The 22923-nt window shown below is 49.3% G+C and overlaps 1 protein-coding gene across 2 annotated transcripts; it reads right to left on the bottom strand.

Annotated features, from left to right (window-relative positions):
- Positions 1–6721: 6721 nt before the first annotated feature.
- Abcd4 (ATP binding cassette subfamily D member 4) lies at positions 6722–22556 on the bottom strand. 2 transcript variants are annotated; one of them, XM_042692715.1, is made up of 19 exons: positions 22422–22555; positions 20201–20319; positions 19929–20056; positions 17698–17837; positions 16569–16685; positions 16193–16318; positions 15613–15663; positions 13377–13471; positions 13009–13130; positions 12810–12901; positions 12567–12656; positions 10232–10440; positions 9973–10064; positions 9634–9670; positions 8964–9013; positions 8329–8381; positions 7993–8069; positions 7327–7442; positions 6722–7192 (listed from the first exon to the last, which is right to left on the bottom strand). In XM_042692715.1, the coding sequence occupies exons 1-19, from the start codon at positions 22457–22459 to the stop codon at positions 7124–7126; spliced, it is 1821 nt and encodes a 606-aa protein (XP_042548649.1). In that variant the 5' UTR covers positions 22460–22555; the 3' UTR covers positions 6722–7123. The 2 variants fall into 2 exon arrangements, with proteins under 2 accessions (XP_042548649.1, XP_042548650.1); XM_042692716.1 differs by lacking the exon at positions 6722–7192 and having other exon boundaries at positions 7333–7442; positions 7964–8069; positions 22422–22556.
- Positions 22557–22923: the final 367 nt, after the last annotated feature.

Raw genomic sequence — 22923 nt, 5'->3', positions numbered from 1 at the left:
AGGCAAGGTGACCCTGTCTGGAACTGACAGTCAGATTATGCTAAATCCCTGTCAGAGAGGGAAAGAGAGCTTGAGGAAGGCTGTGTGAAATTGTCTTCAGACAGCTGTGAGCATGGCTTGATGATGTGTTGGCTGGAATTGCAAAATGAGAGTCAGTGAGAAGGCTGGATAGGTTGAATGTGAGCTTCTAGGTCAAAAAGAAAGAAAGAAAGAAAGAAAGAGAAAGGAAAAGAAAAAAGAAATCTAAGATGGTTTCAAATAGGCTCAGCTGTGGCCTCCCTGGCAAAGAGGTTTCTAGCCGCCAATCAAGGAGATTGACAGGAGGTCTGCAGTGTCCTGTACGCACCTGGGAGCCCAAGGGTCACATATGGAGACTCTAGTCCCTGGTGGTAACAGGACAAGATTCAACCCGTCTGCAAGGGTTGCTGGAGGGCCTCCCTGAGTGTGCCAGGCCCCTTCAGGGCTCAGGTAAGCCCCGGAGTCTAGAGATACCTTTCCTTCTCCCCTTGCTCACCCAGCCCCTTCAAGAAACAAAAATGCCCTTCCTATAGGAAGGAGTGTGTGTGTGTGTGTGTGTGTGTGTGTGTGTGTGTGTGTGTGTGTGTGTGTGTGTGTGTGTGTGTGTGTGTGTGTGTGTGTGTATTCCTGTACTGAGGTTTGAACTCAGAGCTTATTAGTTGGGCTTACTTGCTGGGCTGGTACTCTACCACTTGAGCCAGGCCCCTAACTCTACAAGAAGTGTTTTGGGGGCTGGGAATGTGGCTTAGTGGTAGAGTGCTTGCCTAGCATGCATGAAGCCCTCAGTTCGATTCCTCTGTACCACATAAACCGAAAAATCCAGAAGTGGTGCTGTGGCTTAAGTGGTAGAGTGCTAGCCTTGAGGAAAAAAAGCAGCTCAGGGACAGTGCCCAGGCTCTGAGTTCAAGCCCCAGGACTGTCACAAAAAAAAAAAGTGTTTCATTTTCATTTTTCCCACAATTTCTTTGAAGGTGGGTTTACATCATACAACCCTTCAGGATGCATCAAAGGGCCTGCTATTCAGCCCGTGTTGAATGTTCTGTCTATAATTTACCTAACTACTCAACAATTTTAACATTTACCAAACATTTAACATATAATTTTTTTTTCAGTACTGGGGTTTGAACTCAGAGCCTCTACAACTGGAGCTATGCTTCCAGCCCATGTATGAAATCTGGTATATAAATACTGGTACGGAATTCATATCTCTGAGGTCAGGCAGTGGGGAGATTGTAGTAGGCAGAGCAACTTCAGTTCTTTTTGTCCTGGAACTTAGAAACTGGGGGAAGAGACAGAATTCTGCACAAATATTTGACACAAATAAAATAGAAAATTTCAAGGGCATAATAAGGGACAAAGAGAACATCTAATATGGCAATTGCTAATAGGGTAATCTATTACATCCCTGGGACTTAGTTCCAAATACTGAACTTTGGAGCCTTTTTCTCCAGCCTCCTGAATTTTGTTTGGCTGTTTGTGCCAGTAATGAGACTTGAACTCAGGACCTACTCTCACTCATCTTTTTCTGCTCATAGCTGGTGTTCTATCATTTGAGCCATACTTCCACTTCTAGTCTTTTTTTCTTGCTTTTTTTTTTTTTTTTCTTTCTGAGCCCTTCCTAGGGCTTGAATTGTTCCTGTCTCTGATCTTTTTGTGCTCAAGGCTAACAAGGCTAGCCAGTTCCAGCTTTTTGGTGGTTAACTGGCAATAAGAGTCTCATGGACTTTCCTGTCTGGTCTGGCTTTGAACCATGATCCTCAGATCTCAGCCTCCTGAGTATCTAGGATTACAGGGGTGAGCCACTGGCACCTAGCTCTGCCATTCTCAATGCCAGAAGAAAGGACACAGAGAAAGGCAGCATTAGGCACAAAGGAAGATAGTATGCCAAAGCAGGCTCTTTAGGTCCAAGGGTGCAGCTAGCCCAGGCCCAGGTGGATCTAGGGAACAACTAGGGACACTTAGAAACTTGAGAGATGCTAGAAATTCTTCCCCCAGAGGAAGAAACAGCTATTGTCTACTGTCTATGGAGAGCAATGCACACAGGCCACAGTCAAGTCAAGAGACTGGACTGGACAGGAAGGGAAGGCCTGGACAGCTAGGAATCAGGGCAGAACAAAGAGAAATCCTGTGTAGTTGGTGAGGCAACCACGTGTGGATTCTGCTTGTCTCTGAAACTCTGGAACGTAATGCCCCTTGGAAAGGGATTACATTCCAGGCTGCAGAGCCTAGGGCTGCCTGTAGATGGCTGTCTACACCAGGAAGAGCAAGGGAGACATAGGCGAGCAGGGAGGGCTGATGGACTCAGGCTACCAGAGCTGCTGTGCAGGCCTGGCAGGGATAGATAAGGCCAGCTAGGGTGGAAGAGTGGCAAGTGGAGGTGATGATGGAGGGGGCTTCGGCCAGCTAGGGTGGAAGAGTGGCAAGTGGAGGTGATGATGGAGGGGGCTTCCAACCTCTGCCAAACAGGGACTTGGCACGATTGCTAAGCATTCAGCATGGGGGCTGAACTCTGGGCCTGTGTGTGTGTGTGTGTGTGTGTGTGTTTTGCCAGCATGGGGGCTGAACTCTGGGCCTGGGTGCTGTCCCTCAGCTCTTCAGCTCAAGGCTAGTGCTCTTACCACTAGAGCCACAGCGGCACTTCTGGATTTTTTCTTTTTTTTGGGGGGTCCGGTCATGGGGCCTGAACTCTAGGCCTGGGCGCTGTCCCTCAGCTTTTTAGCTCAAGGCTAGCGCTCTACCACTTGAGCGACAGCGCCACTTCCGGCTTTTTTCTTTTTTGCTTATGTGGTGCTGAGGAATCGAACCCAGGGCCTCATGCATGCAAGGCAAGCGCTCTACCACTGAGCCACCTTCCCAGCCCCACCTATGTTAACTGTACCCCCCAGCTTACCATCGTCTGGGAGTGTTTTCCTGCTCCCAGGGGAGCTGTTGGGCCCTAGCTCAACTCCCCTGCAGGTGAGGCACAGGCTGAGATCTGAGGATCATGGTTTGAAGTCATCATGGGCAGACAAATCTGAGAATTTTCTGTGCTGGTTCTGAGGCTTGCACTTAGCACCTTGTGCTCTTCCTTAGGGTTTTTCTGTTTGTTTTGTGTTGCTCAAGTCTGGCTCTCTACCACTAAAGCTACCTGCCTCCACTTCCAGCTTTTTTTAGTTCATTGGAGATAAGAGTCTCTAGATTGTCTGCATTAGTAGACTTTGAACTGGGATCCTCAGGCTTCAGCCTCCTGAGTAGCTAGGATTACTAAGTGTGAGGCACTGGCACCTACCCAGAGAGGGTCTTATCTCAATTAACCAGCAAAATACAGGAGGCTCAAAACTAGGGGATAATTGGAAAGTAGATTGTGTGTGAGCTCCTGTCCATCCCCACTCAGGAGGTTCAAGTATGCCAGGTTCCTAAAGCTGAAGCCAAGTTTGCAGCCTTTCCAACCCTTACTAAAGGGCAGCTACAGGCCTTTCCAGTTCCAGTCCTGTACCTCCATAGCAGGGACTGGACACATCCTCATGACCAGGGGCCTTGGAGAGCTCCCAGCCTAGCCCCTGGGCACATGGACTTAGCAGCCCTGCCAGGAGCTCAGGAAGAACAAGCCCTGGGCCTTATGCCAGGAAGCCAGGTTGAGTGACACCTCAGCAATCCAGGGTATCATTATTCCAAGAATAGAACATTAGGGCTGGGATGTAGCTCAGTGGCAAAGCACTTGCCTAGCAAGTGCATCGTCCTGGGTTCGATCCCCAGTACCAAAAAAGACAAAAAAAATACAGTTAAAAACAAACAAGAATAGGACATTACCCTCATATCTCGAATGACTTTACAAAGTAATAAATAACCTCAAACCTTAGTGATAAGGATATCTCCCTTGCAATTCCATTCTACTTTCTTAATTTTACTGAGAAAAAAAGAAATCTTAGTTGGGTGTAACATATGTAACTCCTCTCTGCATCCCTTTAACATCTTCCTTCCCTTTTAAAAACATCAGAACAGCTGGGAAGGTGGCTCAGTGGTAGAGCGCTTGCCTTGCATGCCTGAGGCCCTGGGTTCCATTCCTCAGCACCACATAAGCAAAAAGAAAAAAGCCGGAAGTGGCGCTGTGGCTCAAGTGGTAGACTCGCCTTGAGCTGAAGAGCTGAGGGACAGCGCCCAGGCCCAGAGTTCAGGCCCCACAACCGGACACCGCCCCCCCCCCCCCCAAAATAATATCAATAAAATAATTTAAAAAAAAACAAAAACATCAGAACAAGAAAGCCTTGACAGCTTCAAGCTCTGAGTTTTTACAGCCAACAGCAAGTAGCTACAAAGAGAACACAATATTTTTCACTATGTTTATTTCTACTTTATGTCAAATGCAAAGTTCCTCTTTTGTGGTTGTTGTTGGTGGAGGGGCTTGCTTGAACTAGGGAACTGTCCTTGACCTTTTTTGTTCAAGGCTAATACTCTACCACACCATGTTAAGTACAGCTTAATACTCTACCACACCACATTAAGTACAGTTTAACATCCAGTTTTCTAGTGGTTAATTGGAGATAAGAGTTTCAAGGAGAGGGCTGGGAAGGTGGTTCAGTGGTAGAATGCTTGCCTCGCATGTATGAGGCCCTGGGTTTGATTCCTCAACACCACATAAGCAGAAAAAGTCAGAAGTGGTGCTGTGGCTCAAGTGGTAGAGTGCTAGCCTTGAGCTGAAGAACTGAGGGACAGCACCCAGGCCCAGAGTTCAGGTACACACACACACACACACACACACACACACACACACACACACACACACACTCAGGTACACACACACACACACACACACACACACACACACACACACACACAGTTTCAAGGACTTTCCTGCCAAAAGTGGCTTTGACCCACAATCCTCAAATCTCAGCCTCTTGAGTAATTGGATTACAGGCTTGAGCCACTGGGTGTTGGTGGCTCACCTCTATAATCCTAGCTCAGGAGGCTTAGATCTCAGGATTGCAGTTCAAAGCTAGATTGGGTAAGAAAGTCCATGAGACTCTTATTTCCAATTAATCTCCAAAAAATGTGGAAGTGGAGCTGTGGCTCAAGTGATAGCATGCTAGCCCTGAGGGAGAATATCTATGCCCTGTGTTCAAGCCCCAGAACTGGTGCGCACATGCACACACACATCCAATCAAACCAGGAATGGTGGTTCACACCTCTAATTCCAGCATTGAGAGCAAGATCTGAGACCAGCTAGACTACAAAGTAAGACATTGCTTCAAAATACCAAGGGCTAGGATGTAGCTCAGTAGCAGAGTAGAGCATGCACAAGGCCCTAGATTCAATCCCCAACTCTCAAACATATATATATATATATTTTTTGGGGGGGGGGGGTCCGGTCGTGGGGGCTGAACTCTGGGCCTGGGAACTGTCCCTCAGCTCTTCAGCTCAAGGCTAGCACTCTACCACTTGAGCCACAGCGCCACTTCCGGTTTTTTTCTTCTTGCTTATGTGGTGCTGAGGAATCAAACCCAGGGCCTCATGCATGCAAGGCAAGTGCTCTACCACTGAGTCACCTTCCCAGCCCTCAAACATATTTTTTTTTAATAAAAAAATGTTAATTTATGTTATAGTTTCTGTTTTCTGGCCCAGGCTTCCTAGATTCAGTTGGCTGGACTCACCTGATCCTTCAGCTTTCCGGGTAGCTGGGACTACAGGCAAACACTGTGTCTGAGTTAGCCGTTTTTGTTGTTGTTTGTTGTGTTTTGCTTTTAATATTAGGTAAATCCAGTTTAAGCAGTGTAGAAATCTAGCAAAAATCATGAAAGTGATACAGACAACTATAATTTGAGAACGCTGTTTTAGAATAAGGACTCTGGGCTCAAAAACCTACTTCATGCTTTTGTGATTTCTGGGGTTTTCCCATTTAATTTTGGAGACATGGTCTTGCTACATGGCCCATGCTGGCCTCAATCTCCTAATCCTTCTGCTTCAGTCTCCAGAGTACAGGGATTATAGATATGAACCACAGTCACTTAATTTATAGTTGTTCTTCCTTAATACAGATTATTTTTTGCAAAGTCCAAATCTTTTAGCTGGTATAGGGAAGAGGATTTTCAGCTGTGTTAAGATAGCAACCAGAGGACAGGGTCATAACTCAAGTGGTAAAGCACCTGCTTAGCAAGTGCAAAACCCTGAGTTCCAACCCCAGCATGGCAAATAAATGAAAGAAATAATAAAGGAAAGAAGGAAGGAAGGAAGGAAGGAAGGAAGGAAAGAAGGAAGGAAGGAAGGAAGGAAGGAAGGAAGGAAGGAAGTGAGGGAGGGAGGGAGGGAGGGAGGGAGGAAAGGAAGGAAGGAGAAGGAGAAAGGAGGGAGGGAGGGAAGGAGGGAGGAAAGGAAAGGAAAGGAAGGAAGGAGGAGAAGGAAGGAAGGAAGAAAGAAAGACAGACACAAGGGGCCCTACAGGTTACTGGATCCAGTACTGATTCATGGAAGGGGAGACATGTACAGAGTGTAAAACTGTATTAGGTCCCAGGGCAGTGAAAGGCAGCTCTCCTCTCCACAGTGCTGGACATGGTGGCAAATGCCTGTAATCCCAACGCTAAGGAAGCTGAGACAGAAGGATCCAAGAAGGATCAAGGGTTGAGATGGGCCTGGGCTATATACAGGAGAAAAGGGGAGGTAACGCCATAGTAGAGAAAATAAGGAGCAAAAGTTGCAAAAAACCACTTTTAATGTTTAACTTTTCTTTCTAAAAAAAGTTACAAAATTTAAATGGTCAGTTACTTATAAAGTTAAAAATCTATCATCATAAAATTTAACTGGCTGTCTTCACTCCAGGTCCATGACCCTTCCCGCCTTGACCCCTCATGTCTTACACTGGGTACACTCAGGTATTTCTCAGCCATCATGATCTGAATTCATTTGTAAGCAATCGGCACTTCCAGCAGAGGCCCTCGCTGGTGCCACAGAAGCAGCCCTGTGGAGACAGACTCCCGTGTTCCCCGTAGGGCCACCCCTGGGCTGAGCCAGCTGCTGCCAGGGCTCCAGCACAGGACCCATGAGGCAAACCTGGGGCTCTTCCTGGTCTCCCCTGGGGGGCTGCTGGTCTGCCCAGAGTTTAGCTCTCCTCTGGTGTCCATCCATGCCTTTGACTTCATTCCACTTTGATTCTAGTCAGTTCCCATCTTCCTCCTCCATAGAGTTTCAGAACCCAGGAATGAAACTATGAGAGACCACCACACAGGGATCAGGAGGCTTCCCTGCCTCCTCTGCCACCCTCTCCTCAGGGAAAGGGGCCTCTGGCTCTGGAAAGGCCTAGACTTTAGGCTCTTCTCCCTCCTCAGGCCATCCTTGTACCTTCTCCAGGTTGGGTCGATGTCCCACGCTGATGAATGTCATTCCTAGCTGCTGGCCGATTCGGTAGAGCTCACTCTCCACCTCCTCGGTCAGGGCGCTGGTAGCTTCATCCAGCACTGAGGGAAGGGATAAAATCAAGGTCCTGCCCTTGATCCCAACAGTTGTTGCTGTCCTACCACCACAATCACCCTCAACCTGGGCCCCAGAAGAGGCTACTGCTGCTCTGACTTATAAGAACCTGGGCCAAGGGAGCTGAGAGTCCAGCTCTATCTGGAAATGTACCTTTGAGCACCAGCCCAAGATTCTCAGCTTCCTAGTTACTAAGTGCCACAGCTCCCTGGGTCTGTGAAATTCAGGTAGCTCCCCAAAGATGTGTCCCGGGAAGAGCCCACACCTGCTACCCTGCAGCCAGGCACGGCCACTCATTTGATGACAGAGCCTGAGGAGCTACAATCATAGTCCTTCAACTAAGGCTTGCTCCCCACTCCAGCTGTGCCTTTGCAAGAAGCTTATGAAATGGTGTGACACCCCTAGGTCTGCCCTGAACTGTGAGGCACTGTTCTTTACAGGAGGAGGGCACAGAGATGCTCAGACATACCCAGAAATGCCTACGTGCTGTGAACACACACTGCTGTACCTGGTATGTGTCTGTGGGGCAGACCTCACCTGCATACTTTGGCTGCAGGTAGAAGAGCCGTGCAAAGGAAAGCCTCTGCATCTCCCCTGGAGACAGGACATCATACCTAGGAAAGGAAACGAGAGAACCCTGAAAGGAGGTGACAGCGAATGGGTTTGGGCAGGGAGCTGTTTCCTGCAGGGGCCAGGACAGAGGTGCCTTCTCATCAAAGCTCTGCTATCCACGCCAAACTCCATTCCTAAGGCACACAAGATGGCCTAGCCAAACATCTGGCCATCAGGAGCCATTCTACCCCTTCACGGGATCCCTGCACCGATGGCTGTCGTGGGGGGAGCTGGTTGGAGAACCTCCAACTCCCTTCTTACCAGTTCCAATCCACCTGCTGGTCCAGACCCTCTGTCCTTGCCACCAAGCTGGACTGTAACAGACCCAGAGGGCAAGAGGTCCATGACAATGCGCATTGCTGCTTCCTGCCATCCAGTCTCCACAATGTAAGTGCTTCTCACTATCGCAGTGCACCAAGGTGGGGCTGCCAACTACAGTGCTGAGACTATCACACCATGACAGAAAAAGCAGACTGGTTCAGTCAGGATGGGTGCGTGCGTGCATGCGTGCGTGCGTGCGTGTGTGTGTGTGTCTTTTTGTTTGTTTGCGAGTCCTAGGGCTTGAACTCAGGGCCTGGGCACTGTCCCTGAGCTTCTTTTGCTCAAGGCTAGTACTCTACCAGTTGAGCCACAGTGCCACTTCCGGCTTTTTCTGTTTATGTGATACTGAGGAATCAAACCCAGGGCTCTATGCATGCTAAGCAAGCACTGTAACAGTGAGCCACACTTCTAATCCAGTCAGTTTTGTTTTAAATTCGCTTCTTTCCTGTGTCTGCCTCCCTGTCAATTTGTACTCCCATTCTTTGCCCCTGTCCTGGATCCAGAGATGGCAGGGCCTTGCTGTTGGGCCAGTACCTCACTGTGGGCTGGGTCTTCAGGGGCTCTGTCCCACTTACCAGGCCTGCCAGCTCCAAGAACCTCATGATCCTCTCATCATCAGCAGAACCTGAAAAACAGAGGCTTCTTCAGCCCATCAGTTCTTCTGGCTGGCTGGAATAGATTTGGACATGATGGCAGGCTAGGTATACCAGTATGCTGGGATGGCTGACAGGTAGGCGTAAATAACAGGGAAGTTAGTAAAAGAAGCCACCAGTAGCTCTCACTTGCAATCCCAGCTACTCAGGAGGCTAAGATCTGAGGACACAGCTTGAAGCAGCCTGGGCAGAAAAGTGTGTGAGACCCTTGTATCCAATTATCCAGCAAAAAGTGAGAAGTGGGTATATGGCTCAAGTGGCTGAGATCAGCCTTGATCAAAACAAGCTAAGGGAGAGTGCCCAGGACCTGAGTTCAAGCTCCAGGACAGACAGATGGACAGGTGAATGACAGATACACACATACATACCAAAAACCAATCATTTCCCTTCCTCCAATAAGTGTCTCTATTCAGGGAGGGAAGTCAGAACAAATGGATCATAGGTCAGTCCCCCAAACAGTAAACAATTAACAGAGGAGACCCGATATGAAGCAAGCAGCCTGGCTGGAGCCTCTTCCACAGGCACAGGTGAGGCCACAGGCTGGCAGAGCAAGGACAATTGAGATGTCATGACCTGAGGAGTCCCAGCTCACCTGAGTCAGGGTAGATCTCCTTCAGGGGATATATCACCTGAAAACAAAATCCAAACTGGTCTAGAAGGCTGAGACAGGTGTACACAGCTTCCTCCCCCTCAGACACTGCCCAAAGAAGCAGGCTCCTCTCCAATGGCCCATGGTTCCATCGTCATATGTCCATGACTATGATCCATGAATGTAGCATACAATGGTCTTAAACCCAGGCGTCCCAGGCACGGCCACTTCATTACCCCTACCCCCCTAGGGCCTGAGGCCTGTCACACTGCTAGGGGGCCAAGGTGGGGGGTGGGGGGTGCGCAGAGGTGAGAAAGGAGAACTGAGCCCTGTACCACTGACCTGCTCCCGAAGCGTCCCATCAGTGAAGAAGGGCTTCTGAGGCAGGAACAGCACCCCGTGGGGCCCAAAGTCGGTCAGCATCTGCACAGAGCCTGCAAAGCCCACACAAGCTCCATTCTGAGACCTCACAGAGAATGTAACTGCCTCTCCCCTCTGCCTCTCATCCTCTTTCCTGGGCCAAGAAAGGCCAGAGTTCACATTACCCACCCACCCCTGGCAAGGCTGGCTGGGCCACAGGCAGGGAGGATCTAGCTCTCACCCTTCGTGCTGTCCCACAGGCCGCCCAGAACCCGCAGCAAGGAAGTCTTGCCAGTGCCCGTGTTGCCCATGATGAGTAGGCTCTGCCCCTCACAGATCTTCAGGCTGAGGTCCTTGACTAGGGGCTTGTCAGAGGAGGGGGCACAGATGGAGACTCGCTCAAGGAGAAAAGCTGTGTCTGCTGGCTCAGCTGCTGGCCATCCGCAGGCCCTGGGGCAGAGAAGGGAGGGTGGGCAGTGTGAGCAGTGGCCTGGAGAAATCATCTGCACTGGGAGTTTTAGAGCCCAACTGTCCCTCTCCCCCAGTCTGTATGCTGACATTCCATGCCTGGAAACCTCACCGTACAATCACATGTGGACCCAAGGTCTTTAGAGGAGTACTGTTAGCCAGGCACCAGAGGCAAACACCTGTAATGACAACTACTCGGGAAGCTGAGATCTGAGGATCTGGCTGGGGTCCAAGCCAGCCTGGTCAGTAAAGTCCATGAAACTCTTTTCTCCAATTAGCCATCAAAAAAGCTGGAAGTGGAGCTGTGGCTTAAGTGATAGAGCACCAGCCTTGAGTGAAAAAGCTAAGGGACAGTGCCCAGGCCCTGATTTCAAATCCTAGTGCCAGCACATACCCAAGAAATAATGACAATAAGAATAATGATAATAAGCCGGGAGCTGGTGGCTCATGCTTGTAATTCTAGGCTGAGATCTGAGGATCTTGGTTCAAAGCCAGCCTGGGCAAGGAAAGTCTGTGAGACTCTTATCTCCAATAAACCACCAGAAAACCAGAAGTGGTGCTGTGGCTCAAGCGGTAGAGCACTTGCCTTGAGCTGAAGAGCTGAGGAACAGCGCCTAAGCCCAGAGTTCAAGCCCCATGACTGACAAAAAAAATAAATAAATAAAAAATAATGATGATGATGATGATGCAATGTTAAGACGATGCTGGTAGGATGGACCTCAGGGACAGAGCATGAGGTCAAGGAAGAAGGTAGCCATCTGCAAGCCAAGGAGAGAAGCCTCTAGGAAAATCAACCTGCCCATAACTTGACCATGTGCTTCTAACATCCAGACTGTGAAAAATAATTTCTGTGTTTGAGCCACATAGCCTGAGCCCACTGACACAGGAAGGACATGGACACCTTACTCTGGGACTCATCAATGAATGATCTTTATCATTTTCAATGTTTATAAATAGAAAAAATTCGAGCTGGGAAGGTGGCTCAGTGGTAGAGTGCTTGCCTTGCATGCATGAGGCCCTGGGTTTGATTCCTCAGCACCACATAAGCAAAAAGCAAAAAAAGCCGGAAGTGGCGCTGTCGCTCAAGTGGTAGAGCGCTAGCCTTGAGCTGAAAAGCTGAGGGACAGCGCCCAGGCCCAGAGTTCAGGCCCCATGACCAGACCCCCCCCCCCCCAAAAAAGAAAAAATTCTCCCCAGATGAGGAAATCCAGTCAAGTAGTTGAGTAACTTGCCCAGGGTTGCTGAGCTGACTCTTCTAATTCTAGGGTTGGTGGGTTTTCCAGGTGGCACAGGTGACTAGGATAATCATAGTAAGATGGAAGTGGTTAATATTCGACAGCTCTGGAGCTCTTGGTTCTCCATGGATGCTTGACTCCATGCAACCCCAGTTTCCTGCACCATCCCCCCGGCCTCTGGTGGCATTTTCAACAGGGCAACTATTTAAGCACTTGTTACTAAGAAGAGAGAGTTGAGCATAGGCTCTGGAATTCAGACTGTTTCCATTTTTGAAAGCTTACCATGTGGCCACTGTCCAAGTACTTTTCAAGGACTGAGATCTAATCCTCAAAGCACAGAGAAGAAAGGTTTCACTAATTCCTCTTTTTTTTTTGGGGGGGGGGGGAGGTCTGGTTGTGGGGCCTGAACTCTGGGCCTGGGCGCTGTCCCTCAGCTCTTCAGCTCAAGGCTAGTGCTCTACCGCTTGATCCACAGCGCCACTTCCGGCTTTTTTCTTTTTGCTTATGTGGTGCTGGGGAATCGAACCCAGGGCCTCATGCATGCAAGGCAAGCGCTCTACCACTGAGCCACCTTCCTCAGACTCCAGAGCACTGGGATTACAGGTATGTGACACCATGCCTAGCTTAGGCTTTTGTTTGGTGATGAGGCAGGTGTGTGCCCTCTGTTTCCATCACCTGGGGTAGAATATAAATCAGAGCAATGGGTGCCATAGAGATGGCAACAGAGACACTTATGCTTAGCATAAGATGGCCACTACTTTTATTCATTCCCCATGGGTCTGCTACCCAGCTGCAAGGGCCATCTCCCAGAGGAACGCCACCAGACTTGTCATTCAGTCTGGATTCCTGTGTTACATGCAGCCCAGTACTCACTTGTCCAAGCCCCACTCGGTCTCTCTCAGGGTCTCGCAGTCCTGTGACTTCTGAGACATGTCCAGCAGGGCCTCCTGAAGCTCCCCGATCCTGGTAAGAAGTGAGAACCTGAGGCACGGTCTGGGGCTCCTGATGAAGGTGACACTCCTTCCTACCTCCCACCTGCTAGCACTGTTCCCCATTCAGCTTCTTCTTCCAACAACTCACGCTGCTCAGGAAGCAGCCGCAGGGGCGGAGCCTCACCGGTGCGTGTAACCAGCCACATCTGAGAATGTGGTGGAGAGGTCGATGAGGCGGGTGAAGCAGTTGATGAGGTACATGCACACAAAGGCATTCTGGATAGGATGGAGGGCAGTCAGTATGGGCTTCAACTCCAAAACCTCAGTCACTGGGCACAAGGGTGGTGGGGACAGCATGAGGGGTCGCCAGGAGAGACTCTCACCTTGCTGACCAGCGTGCTAAGCTCTGTGGGGCTCAGGTCTCCATAGACCCCACTGAAGATGGGGATTGCGATGACAACGTAACTCAGGATGCTGCCCAGATAGTCAAAGGTGTTGACACCAACTGTAGAACAGACAGACTGCATGAGGCCCAGGAGACGCCTATGGGCTCTGTAGGGAACTCGGCCCTCAGGATGGAGAGCAAGAGGCCAAGCAGGGTTATACTTCCCCTATGTCCTCATTTTGAGGACAGCCCTGGCAAAGGCAGTGGTTTCTCTGGCTCATCTGGGCAGGCAGAAAGTAGGGAGGTGTGGGAAGGAAGCAAGCAACCCGATCCATGGTTCCCAACTCCCGGGGCCCCTCTGCCTACTGTACAGCCAGAGCTCCTTGGACATCAGCTCCCTCTGGGTCTGAAGGAGTCTCTGCAGCCTGCGGTCTGTCCTCATGTGTTCCACATGCCCGGCTCTAACAGGAAAGGCTGGGATGTCCACAGGCCTGGGGAGCTGAGCCAGGCTGGGGCACCCTAAAACTCCCTCACAGCCTCCATTAGGCGCCCAGCCCATCCAAGTATCTTGGTCTTAGAACCCTCCTGTCACTATCACCCATCATCCCTTTTTTGTATTCCTTGTGATCTTATCAGAAAACAACTCTAGACTTAGCCAGACCCGGTTCGAATCCAGACTCTAGTTTCTTCATAGGTGACATGGGCAGGCTGTATAAAGCCTTTGCCTTACCTTCTCTCATTTGTTAGGATAAAATATTATGTTAGGAAAAAATAAGAATTAAAGAGTTTCTGGGGCTGGGAAGGTGGCTCAGTGGTAGAGTGCTTGCCTCACATGCATGAGGCCTTGAGTTCGATTCCTCAGCACTACATAAACAGAAAAAGCAGGAAGTGGTGCTGTGGCTCAAGTGGTAGAGTGCTAGTCTTGAGCTGAAGAGCTCAGGGACAGCACCCAGGCCCAGAGTTCAAGACTCACCCCCCCACACACACACACACACACACAAGATTCTGAATGCAGCTGGGTGCCAGTGGCTCATGCCTGTAATCCTAGCTACTCAGGAGGCTGAGATCTGAGGATCCCCGTTCAAAGCCAGACCAGGCAGCAAAGTTCATGAGACTTTTATCTCCAATTAACTACCCAAAAATTAAAAGTGGCGCTGTGGCTCAAGTGGTAGAGCGCTTGCCTTGAGCTGAAGAGCTGAGGGACAGCGCAGGCCCATAGTTCAAGCCCCAGGGCTGACCAAAAAAAAAAAAAAAAAGTTTCTGAATGCAAAATACAAGACATGAGGGGCACTCAATAACTAAGAGCTGCTGTTAATGACCAAATAAAATGGCACAGTCAAGGCTCAGGACCAGTCAGCGAGTGAAGTGGAGAGGTGGACAAGAGCCCTCCTCCTTGAGGAGCTCCTGGGCCAGGGGACAGAAAGCCACACCACACGCTTTGCCTGGACAATGGAGTGTCACGTGTGGCTAAGATAACAAACAAACCCAACCTTGAGGGAAGTTTGGGAAAACTCAGAGAAGATATGGGGCTTCAAGGACAGGCAGAAATTCCAGGCCGAAAAGGTACAGGGAGTAAAGGGGACCATTTCAGATTGATCCACATTTTCAGAAGCTACAAAGAACTTATCTGGAACTCTAAAAACGAATCTGCCTTCCCCAGAACTAAATGAGAAGCTGCAGAATCCACATGTGCTGTCACCAGCAGCCCAGCCCTACCTACCTCACTACCACTGCAAGTTGTGGTAGAGACTGACAAAGGAGAAAGGACCTTGGGCTATTCCATCCACCCTAAGAACGGGTGATACAAGGAAAAGCGCCCCCCTCCTTTTTTTTTTTTCTTTTTGTACTAGTTGTGGAGTTTAAACTTGGGAGCTCATGCTTTTGTTTGACTTCTTCACTCAAGGCTGGTACTCTACCACTTGAGCCACTGGCTTTTTGGTGGTTAACTGGAGACATGAATCTCACAGACTTTTCTGCCCAAGCTGGCTTTCAACCTTAATCCTCAGATCTCAGCCTTCTGAGTAGCTAAGATTACAGGCGTAAGCCACCAGTACACAGTTATCTAGACCAACTGCTTAAACATAAACCAAATATTGGTCTTGGAAGCCTCCCACATGGCAGAGCACAGGAGCCTGCCCGGGAGGAAAGGAAGACCACAACACTGCTGAGTGCCTGAACACCAGGACACCAGACACGGGAGCAGGCACTTGTGGGGGAGAATGATTTTCAGAGGGGCTCCCATTCCTTCCCATGCTACAAAGGACCAGCCATGTGTATTGGGCACTGGCAAGAAAACTACTTCATTCAGGAAAACAGCAAGAGGTGATGCCTTATAGTCATCAGGTTGAAGCAGCACCTACTCTACTCATTTTATTCTCTGGTTATTTTATACTTCATATTAGGCCACTAAGACTAAAGCTGTCTACTGCACAAGGCTACCAGCTTCAGAAGCAATCTCTAGACCTAAGGACAAGGCAGATGATGACAGTGAGGACAAGGAGAGTTGCAGCCAAGCATGAGAATGCTCAGTAAAAGCTCCACGGTAGCAAGAGGCCTGCAGACTTATCTTTTCATAGTAGAGGACTATCTCTGCCACACTCACCTGTAGAAAGCAGCAGGCTCAGCGTTCACCCGAATCTGCATGTGCTTGAACCTGGGCAGACCAAAGAGGAATGTGTACTGACAACGGGGAGACCTGGATCAAGACCAACACCTCTCACCCCAACAATGTGGAACCCAGTTCCACCTCAACACTATGGCTGCTTCCACTGAACTTTCCATGGACTGGAAGTCTCAGGGCCTGTGCAAAGTCGGGGTTGCCCTCTACTTTCTGTGCTCCTACCTCTAGCACCTCCTTCCCCCACACCTCCTTCCTAAGCCCCAGCCTGAAGAAAGATGCTAAGGGGAGCTGCCAGGCCCAAGAGAAAGGGTGGTTAGAGAAGCATGTGAGAAAGCCCAGGGACCATGATGTTGGTGATGGCCAATGAGACATTGTTCTCAATGTTCCTCAATTCTCTCAGTAGGCAACCACAGCATCCACTTTAGAAAGGAAAACACTTTCAACTTGGAGAGGTGAAAGGCTTTGCACAAGATCACTCAGCTAGAAACTGGTACTTCTTGGATGCAAACTAAGGAAGTCTTACCCTGGACCACACCTGTTAGCCTTAGCAAAAGAGACACACCTAAAATCCCCCTCCAGCTTCTCTTGCTGCACCAGCTTCGCCACGATAGGTCCCATCAGGGTTTTGTTCACCATGGTTCCCAGGATGAAATACCCGAAGATGCTCACCGGCCCAAGCCAGCCTGTGCTGAGGGACAGAGTGACAGAGAGGGCGAGGGATGGCATGGAGTGCCACACAGCACCATGGACTTCAGCCCAGCCCCCTGCCTCCAGTCCCTGCTCAGTCTCAGCAGCTCCATGGGGCTTCCATGTGGAGGTGATGCCCTGGAGTACAGGTAGGGGAGAAAGACCAGCCTCTCCAGGACCCTGAGAGACTTAGGGGGACATGAGGCCAGGGAGGAGGAGGAGGAGGAAGCCCAGGAGGGGAGAGGCTGCACCTTTGGAAGCACTGGTATGTGTAATAGACGAGTGTAAAGGGGGAGACAATCAGTTTGCTCGCCATGCTGCTGAGCTGCCGGCAGAATCGCTCCACATCCTGGCTGATACGCTGATCCCTGCAGCCAACAACACGGAGCAGTTGGGCCCAGTTAGCTGGGCTCCAGGATGATAATAGTCAGAACTCACACATTTTCTCGATGGGAACATAGGATTTAGAAAAGTCATCTTTAGGACCTCTACACAAAACTCCAGACAGCTGCTTCTTATGATGCCTCACTCATCCCCCAGAAAAGGTGGAATCAAAAGACCCAGTACTTGTGGCTTAAGTCAGTTCTGTATAGAACCAAAGGGACACTTGAAGGTCGAAGAGCTTCCTTTCAGCCAGGCATCGGTGGCTCATGCCTGTACTCCTAGCTACTCAGAAGGCTGAGATCTGAGGATCAAGGTTCAAACCCAACCAGGCAGACAAATCTGAGACTTTTTTTTTTTTTGTTTGGTCATGGGGCTTGAACTCCAGGACTAGGCGCCCTCAGCTCTTCAGCTCAAGGTGAGCATTCTACCACTTGAGCCACAGTGCCACTTCCAGTTTTCTGGTAGTTAATTGGAGATAACAGTCTCACGAACTTTCTTGCCCGGGCTGGCTTTGAACCTCAATCCTCAATCTCAGCCTCCTGAGCTCAGAGACTCTTATTTTCAATTACCCAGAAAAAAGCCAGAAGTAAAAGTATGGCTCAACTGGTAGAGCCATAGTAGAAAAAACTAAGGGACAGTGCCCAGGCTCTGAGTTAAAGCTCTAGTATTGGTGTGTGCATGCATGTGCATATGTATGTGTGCACGCGCACACACAGACACACACAGATGGCTCAAATTTGTGATCCTCCTGCCCCAGCCTCCCGAATGCTGGGATTACAAACATGTGCAACTATGCCTGGTTCCTGGCTTCTTCTTTTCTGCTTTCTACTCTCAGGCACACAGCCTCTCTAGAGATTTTCTTGGAGCACCCTTCTCCCATGGCTTGGCAATAACACTGGCCTACTAGAGATGACCTCCGTGGAATCTGAGGCCAGGACTCTCTGGGGCTAAGCTAGGTGAATGGGGCACACAGGGGTCAGGCATGAGGGTGCCTACGGGTTATCGATGCCATCCTGAAGCACATTGAGGGTGTAGTACACACGGGCCCGAAAGTAGAGGCGGTGCAGGTGCTCAGTGAGGTCCTTCCTCCAGCTCACATACAGCAGGTTGCAGGTGAACTGGTCAAAACTCTTCAGCTGTGCAGCACAGGAGGCAAGGGGAAGGGAGGAGAGAGAAGCTTCCTGTAAGTCTCAGGTCAAAGCTCAAGGCTGACAGATGTCTCTGCTGACTCAGCCTAGCCTATTCTGATCACTCAGCACTTTTCTCTCTTAACGAAAGCTTCAAATCACAGGATTTCCCTTCCCCATTTTTTTTTTGTGTTTATCTTTACAAAAACCTGAAAGGCTTACTAAAGGCAAAAGCTTTGCCTCTTTTTGTATCATAGGTCTTTTTTTTTTTTTTTTTTGGTTATGGGGCCTGAACTCTGGGCCTGGGCACTGTCCCTCAGCTCTTCAGCTGTAGATTAGCACTCTACTGCTTGAGCCTCAGCCCCACTTCCAGCTTTTTCTGCTTATGTGGTACTGAGGAATCAAACCCGAGGGCCTCATGCATGCAAGACAAGCGCTCTACCACTGAGCCACCTTCCCAGCACCTGTATCATAGGTCTTAACTGAATACAGAGAAGGGGGGAGCCTATCATGTGTTTCATGTATGGGGTGTTTTTTGTTTTTATTTGCCAGTATTGGGACCTGAACTCAGGGCATAGGCACTGTCCCTGAGCTTCTTTTGCTCAAGGCTAGCACTCTACCTCTTGAGTCATAGCGTTATTTCTGGCTTTTTTTTTTTTTTACGTGGCATTGAGGAATCAAACCCAGGGTTTCAAGCCTGGTAGACAAGCACTCTACCACTAAGCCACATTCCCAGCCCTTCATTTATAGTTTTTTTTTTTTTTTTGGTAAGTTGTGGGGCTTGAACTCTGGGTCTGGGTGCTGTCCCTAAGCTCTTCAGCTCAAGGCTAGCACTCTACCACTTGAGCCACAGTGCCACTTCTGACGTTTTCTCTTTATGTGGTACTGAGGAATCAAACCCAGGGCCTCATGCATGCAAAGCAAGCACTCCACCACTGAGCCACCTTCCCAGCCCCCCTCATTTATGTTTTTACTCCTCTGTCTCCCAAGCCTGGAAAAGGGCGCTATATATTTAGGGCTCACTGACTGAAAGTCCACCAAAAGTAGCAACAGTATGACAAGAAGTGGTTCTCTAGAAAACAGCTAGTCCAGCCTGAGAGACATTAGGCTGGGTTCTAGCAGAGCCCTAACTCACAATCTTCCTTTTTTTTTTTTTTTTTTTTTTGCCGGTTGTGGGGCCTGAACTCTGGGCCTGGGCGCTGCCCCTCAGCTCTTCAGCTCAAGGCTAGTGCTCTACTACTTGAGCCACAACGCCACTTCTGTCTTTTTCTGCTTATGTGGTACTGAGGAATCGAGCCCAGGGCCTCATGCATGCAAGGCAAGCACTCTACCACTGAGCCACCTTCCCAGCCTCACAATCTGCCATTTCTGAAGCAACCTCTTTCCTAGGCACTTAAATAACAGTCTAGCTAAGGAGCAGACAATGAAAATGAGTGTCAGGAGATAGACAACAGATGCAAGTACAAAATAGGATTGAGTTAGGTGGAGGAAATGTGCAGCAGAGAGTTGAAGACCTGAAAGAGTGGACAAGGAAGACTCTTGAAAACAATATGCAGGATTTAGCCAACTCAACAAAGGGTAAAGAAAAGAGGTCATTCAGCAAGAGAGCAGCAGATGTTGAAAGCTGGAGGTGTAACACAATGCTAAATTGAGTTACAGCCTCAGCTGCCAGAGGAACAGCAGCAGCTCTGGCTGTCAATCCTGGTTTTATTTATTTTTAAATAAGTTTTTTATTGTGAAAATACTGTACAGAGGGGTTGCAATTACATGTCAATCCTGGTTTTAGCCTATTCTAAGCTCCCAGAAGCAAGAGTTCTAGGAAGCGAAGGGACAGTATCCATTTCTGCGAAATGAAGCCAGAATCGTGCAGCCTAGTCCTTAGAGTTTGAAATACATGAGAAATCTATCCCAAGTGGGCCAATAGCAAGATCAATGCCCTGCTCAAAGTTCTGATGTCCAGGGTCACCATCCCAATTCCTTGGAAAAGGAAGGAACACCCACGAAAGCCTGGTTCTTGCTTCCTGAAGACCAAGTTCCAACAGTCATTTATTCCACTCACACCAGATAAGGAAGAGACACAGAGAAAAAGGAAGCCCTTACTGTGGAGTTGAGAACGATGAACACAACAGCCAGGAATGTCAGTGCCTTAAACCCATCCAAGTCTTTGTTTCCCAGGACCCCATAGTACTGACTGGGGATCACGCCAACCTGGTATATCACCAGTTGTTCTGTAGGGAGGGAGGAGTCAGAAATCATTGATGGAATAAAAGGTAAGGGCTTCCTGAGTTCCTGTCTCTCCTATCTCAGAGAGAAGGGGACTCCAAACTAGTGCTTTCCCCTATGCCCCACCAAGCCCCAACTTAGGCACTCACCCAGTAGAGTCACAAACAAGAGAGTCAGGAACATCAAGACATTCTGTGATGACCAGGAAGGAAACAAAACCTTCTGTATTCTCAGGAACCGCTGGAGAAATTGCAGATCTAACCTAGGCCTGAAGAAAAGTCAGGAAGTAGAGAGAAGCCCCAGAGAACAGTTAAGTACTAGACAACAGTGACCCAGCTTATCCACATTGGTCTGGAGAGGGGCCAGGCTTTGAAGAAAGAATGGTTTATAAATACTGACAATGACAGACCAGGACTAGATCTCACGGCAAAATGTGACAGTAGCTGGGTAGCAGTGGCTCATGCCTGTAATCCTAGCTACTCAGGAGGCTGAGATCTGAGGATCCCAGTTCAAAGCCAGCATGGGCAGGAAAGTCCGTGAGTCTCTTATTTCCAATAAAGTATCAGAAAACCAGAAGTGGCACTGTGGCTCAAGTGGTAGAGTACTTGCCTTGAGCTGAAGAGCTGAAGGACAGTGCCCAGGCCCAGAGTTCAAGCCCCATGACTGGCAAAAAAAAAAAAAAGTAACAGAAAGAAATGTAGAAAAACATTTAAAGATGACTTAATGGCCTTAAAATGGGAAGGCATTCCTCAATAAGAGACCAAACCCACAAACTGTAAAGGAGAAAACTGTTAGAGTTCACTTAATTAGAATAAACTCTTTTTGCTTAGTACATTACAATAGATTTTAGTTTAAAAAGATAGAGAAAGCATCTGTAGAGCTCACAACTGTAATCCTAGCTACTCAGGAGGCTGAGATCTGAGACTCACAGTTCAAAGCCAGCCCAGGCAGGAAAGTCTGTGAGACTCTTTTTTTTTTTTGGTACTGGGGATCGAACCCAGGACGTTGCACTTGCTAGGCAAGTGCTTTGCCACTGAGCTACATCCCAGCCCTGTGAGACTCTTATCTCCAATAAACCACTAGAAAACTGGAAGTGGTGCTGTGGCTCAAGTGATAGAGTGCTCACCTTGAGCTGAAGAGTGCAAGGACAGAGCCCATGCTCAGAGTTCAAACACTACGAAAGGGGTGGGGGTGGGGGGCGGTAAAAACCAATAAGTAAAAACCAATTAAGGATGAAAAAAACCCAAAGCATAGAAGTCAGAAATTCAGGAAATACACAGAAAAGTGAAGGATATAAACAGACATCCCCAGGAGGGGAAACCCATAGGCCTAGTAAATGTATTCAAATGAACACAATGGGTAGCATCTTACACCCATGACATTGACAGACATGAGAAAAAAACTAAACAATACCAAATCATGAGAGGCTATGGGAAAACAGGGACCTATCATCCTGCTGTTGAGGAGTATAATCTGGGGTGACCTACCAAAATTAAGCGGGGCACTGACTTATGTCTGGAATCCTAGCTACTCAGGAGACTGTGATCTGAGAATCCAAAGCCAGCCCTGGCAGGAAAGTCCTTGAGACTCTTATCTCCAATTATCCACCAGAAAAAAATCGGAAGTGGTGCTATGGCAAAGTGGTAGAATGCTAGCCTTGAATTTAAAATCTCAGGGACAATGCCCAGGCCGAGTTCAAGCCCCACAATCTACCAAATAATAATTAATAATAATAACCTAATCAAAGTTTCCAGGACCTAGCCTTCTACCCTGGGGTGGATCACCTAAATCACTGATATCCACCTGGATATTTGATCTCAGTAGACTTTGTAGTGGTTAAGATACTAGAAGCAATCTAGGGACCCATCACTAGGGAAATGTGCACTAACAAGTGAAAACTGAGGCTGGATGAGCTCAAAAACTAAGTTTTTTTAAGTCTTTAAAAAAAAAATCACAGCGTATGACTTATACAAATTTAAAACCGCTATATATACTTAAGGTGACACAATTTATGCAAGGTGACTTGTGAAAATACTAGACCCAGAGTGATCTGGGTTGTCCCAGGGATGAAATGGTATTGAGGATCGGAATGAAGAGGGAGAGGTGGCACAAGAGGGCCCCACGTGGTGCCAGGACCCGAGAAGAACCACAGCGTGCACTGTGAGGGCTGACACCAGCCAACAAACCAAAAGGCCTTGGGGAGGTGAAGGGAGGGGACGGCAGCCGACGCGGGGGCTCGGGACCGGCCGAGGGGGGACGATCCTTCCCGTCAGACGTCACGGGGACCAGCAGCAGAGGAGCCCCTTCCCCACCGTCCCAAGCGGGACGCCCTGCGCCACCCCGGCCCTCCTCCCCAGCTGCTCTGCTCACCTAGCGCCAGCTCCGGGCGCGGGCCCCGGGACCGCCATGACCCGGGATCCGACCGACTCAGGAGCCCCACAGCGGCGCGGCGGCGCTGGGCAGAGTCCGCGGGGCTCGGGCAGCCGGGAGGGGCGGGGCTGCGGCGACCACTGAGACGGCCGGATAGAGAGGCCGCTCCCGGAAGCGCAGGCTACTCGGAAAATACCAACGAGTGTGCAGGGTTGCTTCGGCTGGCCCGACGGCTAGAGAGTCCCCTCTGGACACGGAAGGTCCCCCTCTCCCCCGCATCCCTCCCGCTTTGACAGCCTGTACACCAGAAATGTAACTCTTTCTTTTTCTTTTTGGTCGGTAGTGGGGCTTGAACTCTGGGCCTGTCCCTCAGCTCTTCAGCTCAAGGCGAGCGCTCTACCACTTGAGCTACAGCGCCACTTCCGGTTTCCTGGTGGTTAATTGGAGATAGTCTCCTTGACTTTTCTTGCCCGGGCTGGCCTTGAACCATGAGCCTCAGATC

The sequence above is a fragment of the Dipodomys spectabilis genome, unplaced genomic scaffold (genome assembly GCF_019054845.1).
Source record: "Dipodomys spectabilis isolate Male_0828 unplaced genomic scaffold, ASM1905484v1 ptg000157l, whole genome shotgun sequence".
NCBI lineage: Eukaryota > Metazoa > Chordata > Mammalia > Rodentia > Heteromyidae > Dipodomys > Dipodomys spectabilis.
This window is presented reverse-complemented; position numbering and strand designations above follow the sequence as displayed.

Excerpts from the sequence above, each read along its gene's own strand:
- Abcd4 (XM_042692715.1), bottom strand. The coding sequence starts at position 22,459 with ATGGCGGTCCCGGGGCCCGCGCCCGGAGCTGGCGCTAG. Across the intron at positions 13,131-13,376 it reads CAAGGAGCTCTGGCTGTACA|TTGGTGTCAACACCTTTGAC; the intron begins GTAGGCAGAGGG and ends TCTGTTCTACAG. Across the intron at positions 7,443-7,992 it reads CCTGCAGCCAAAGTATGCAG|TGCTGGATGAAGCTACCAGC; the intron begins GTGAGGTCTGCC and ends CCCTTCCCTCAG.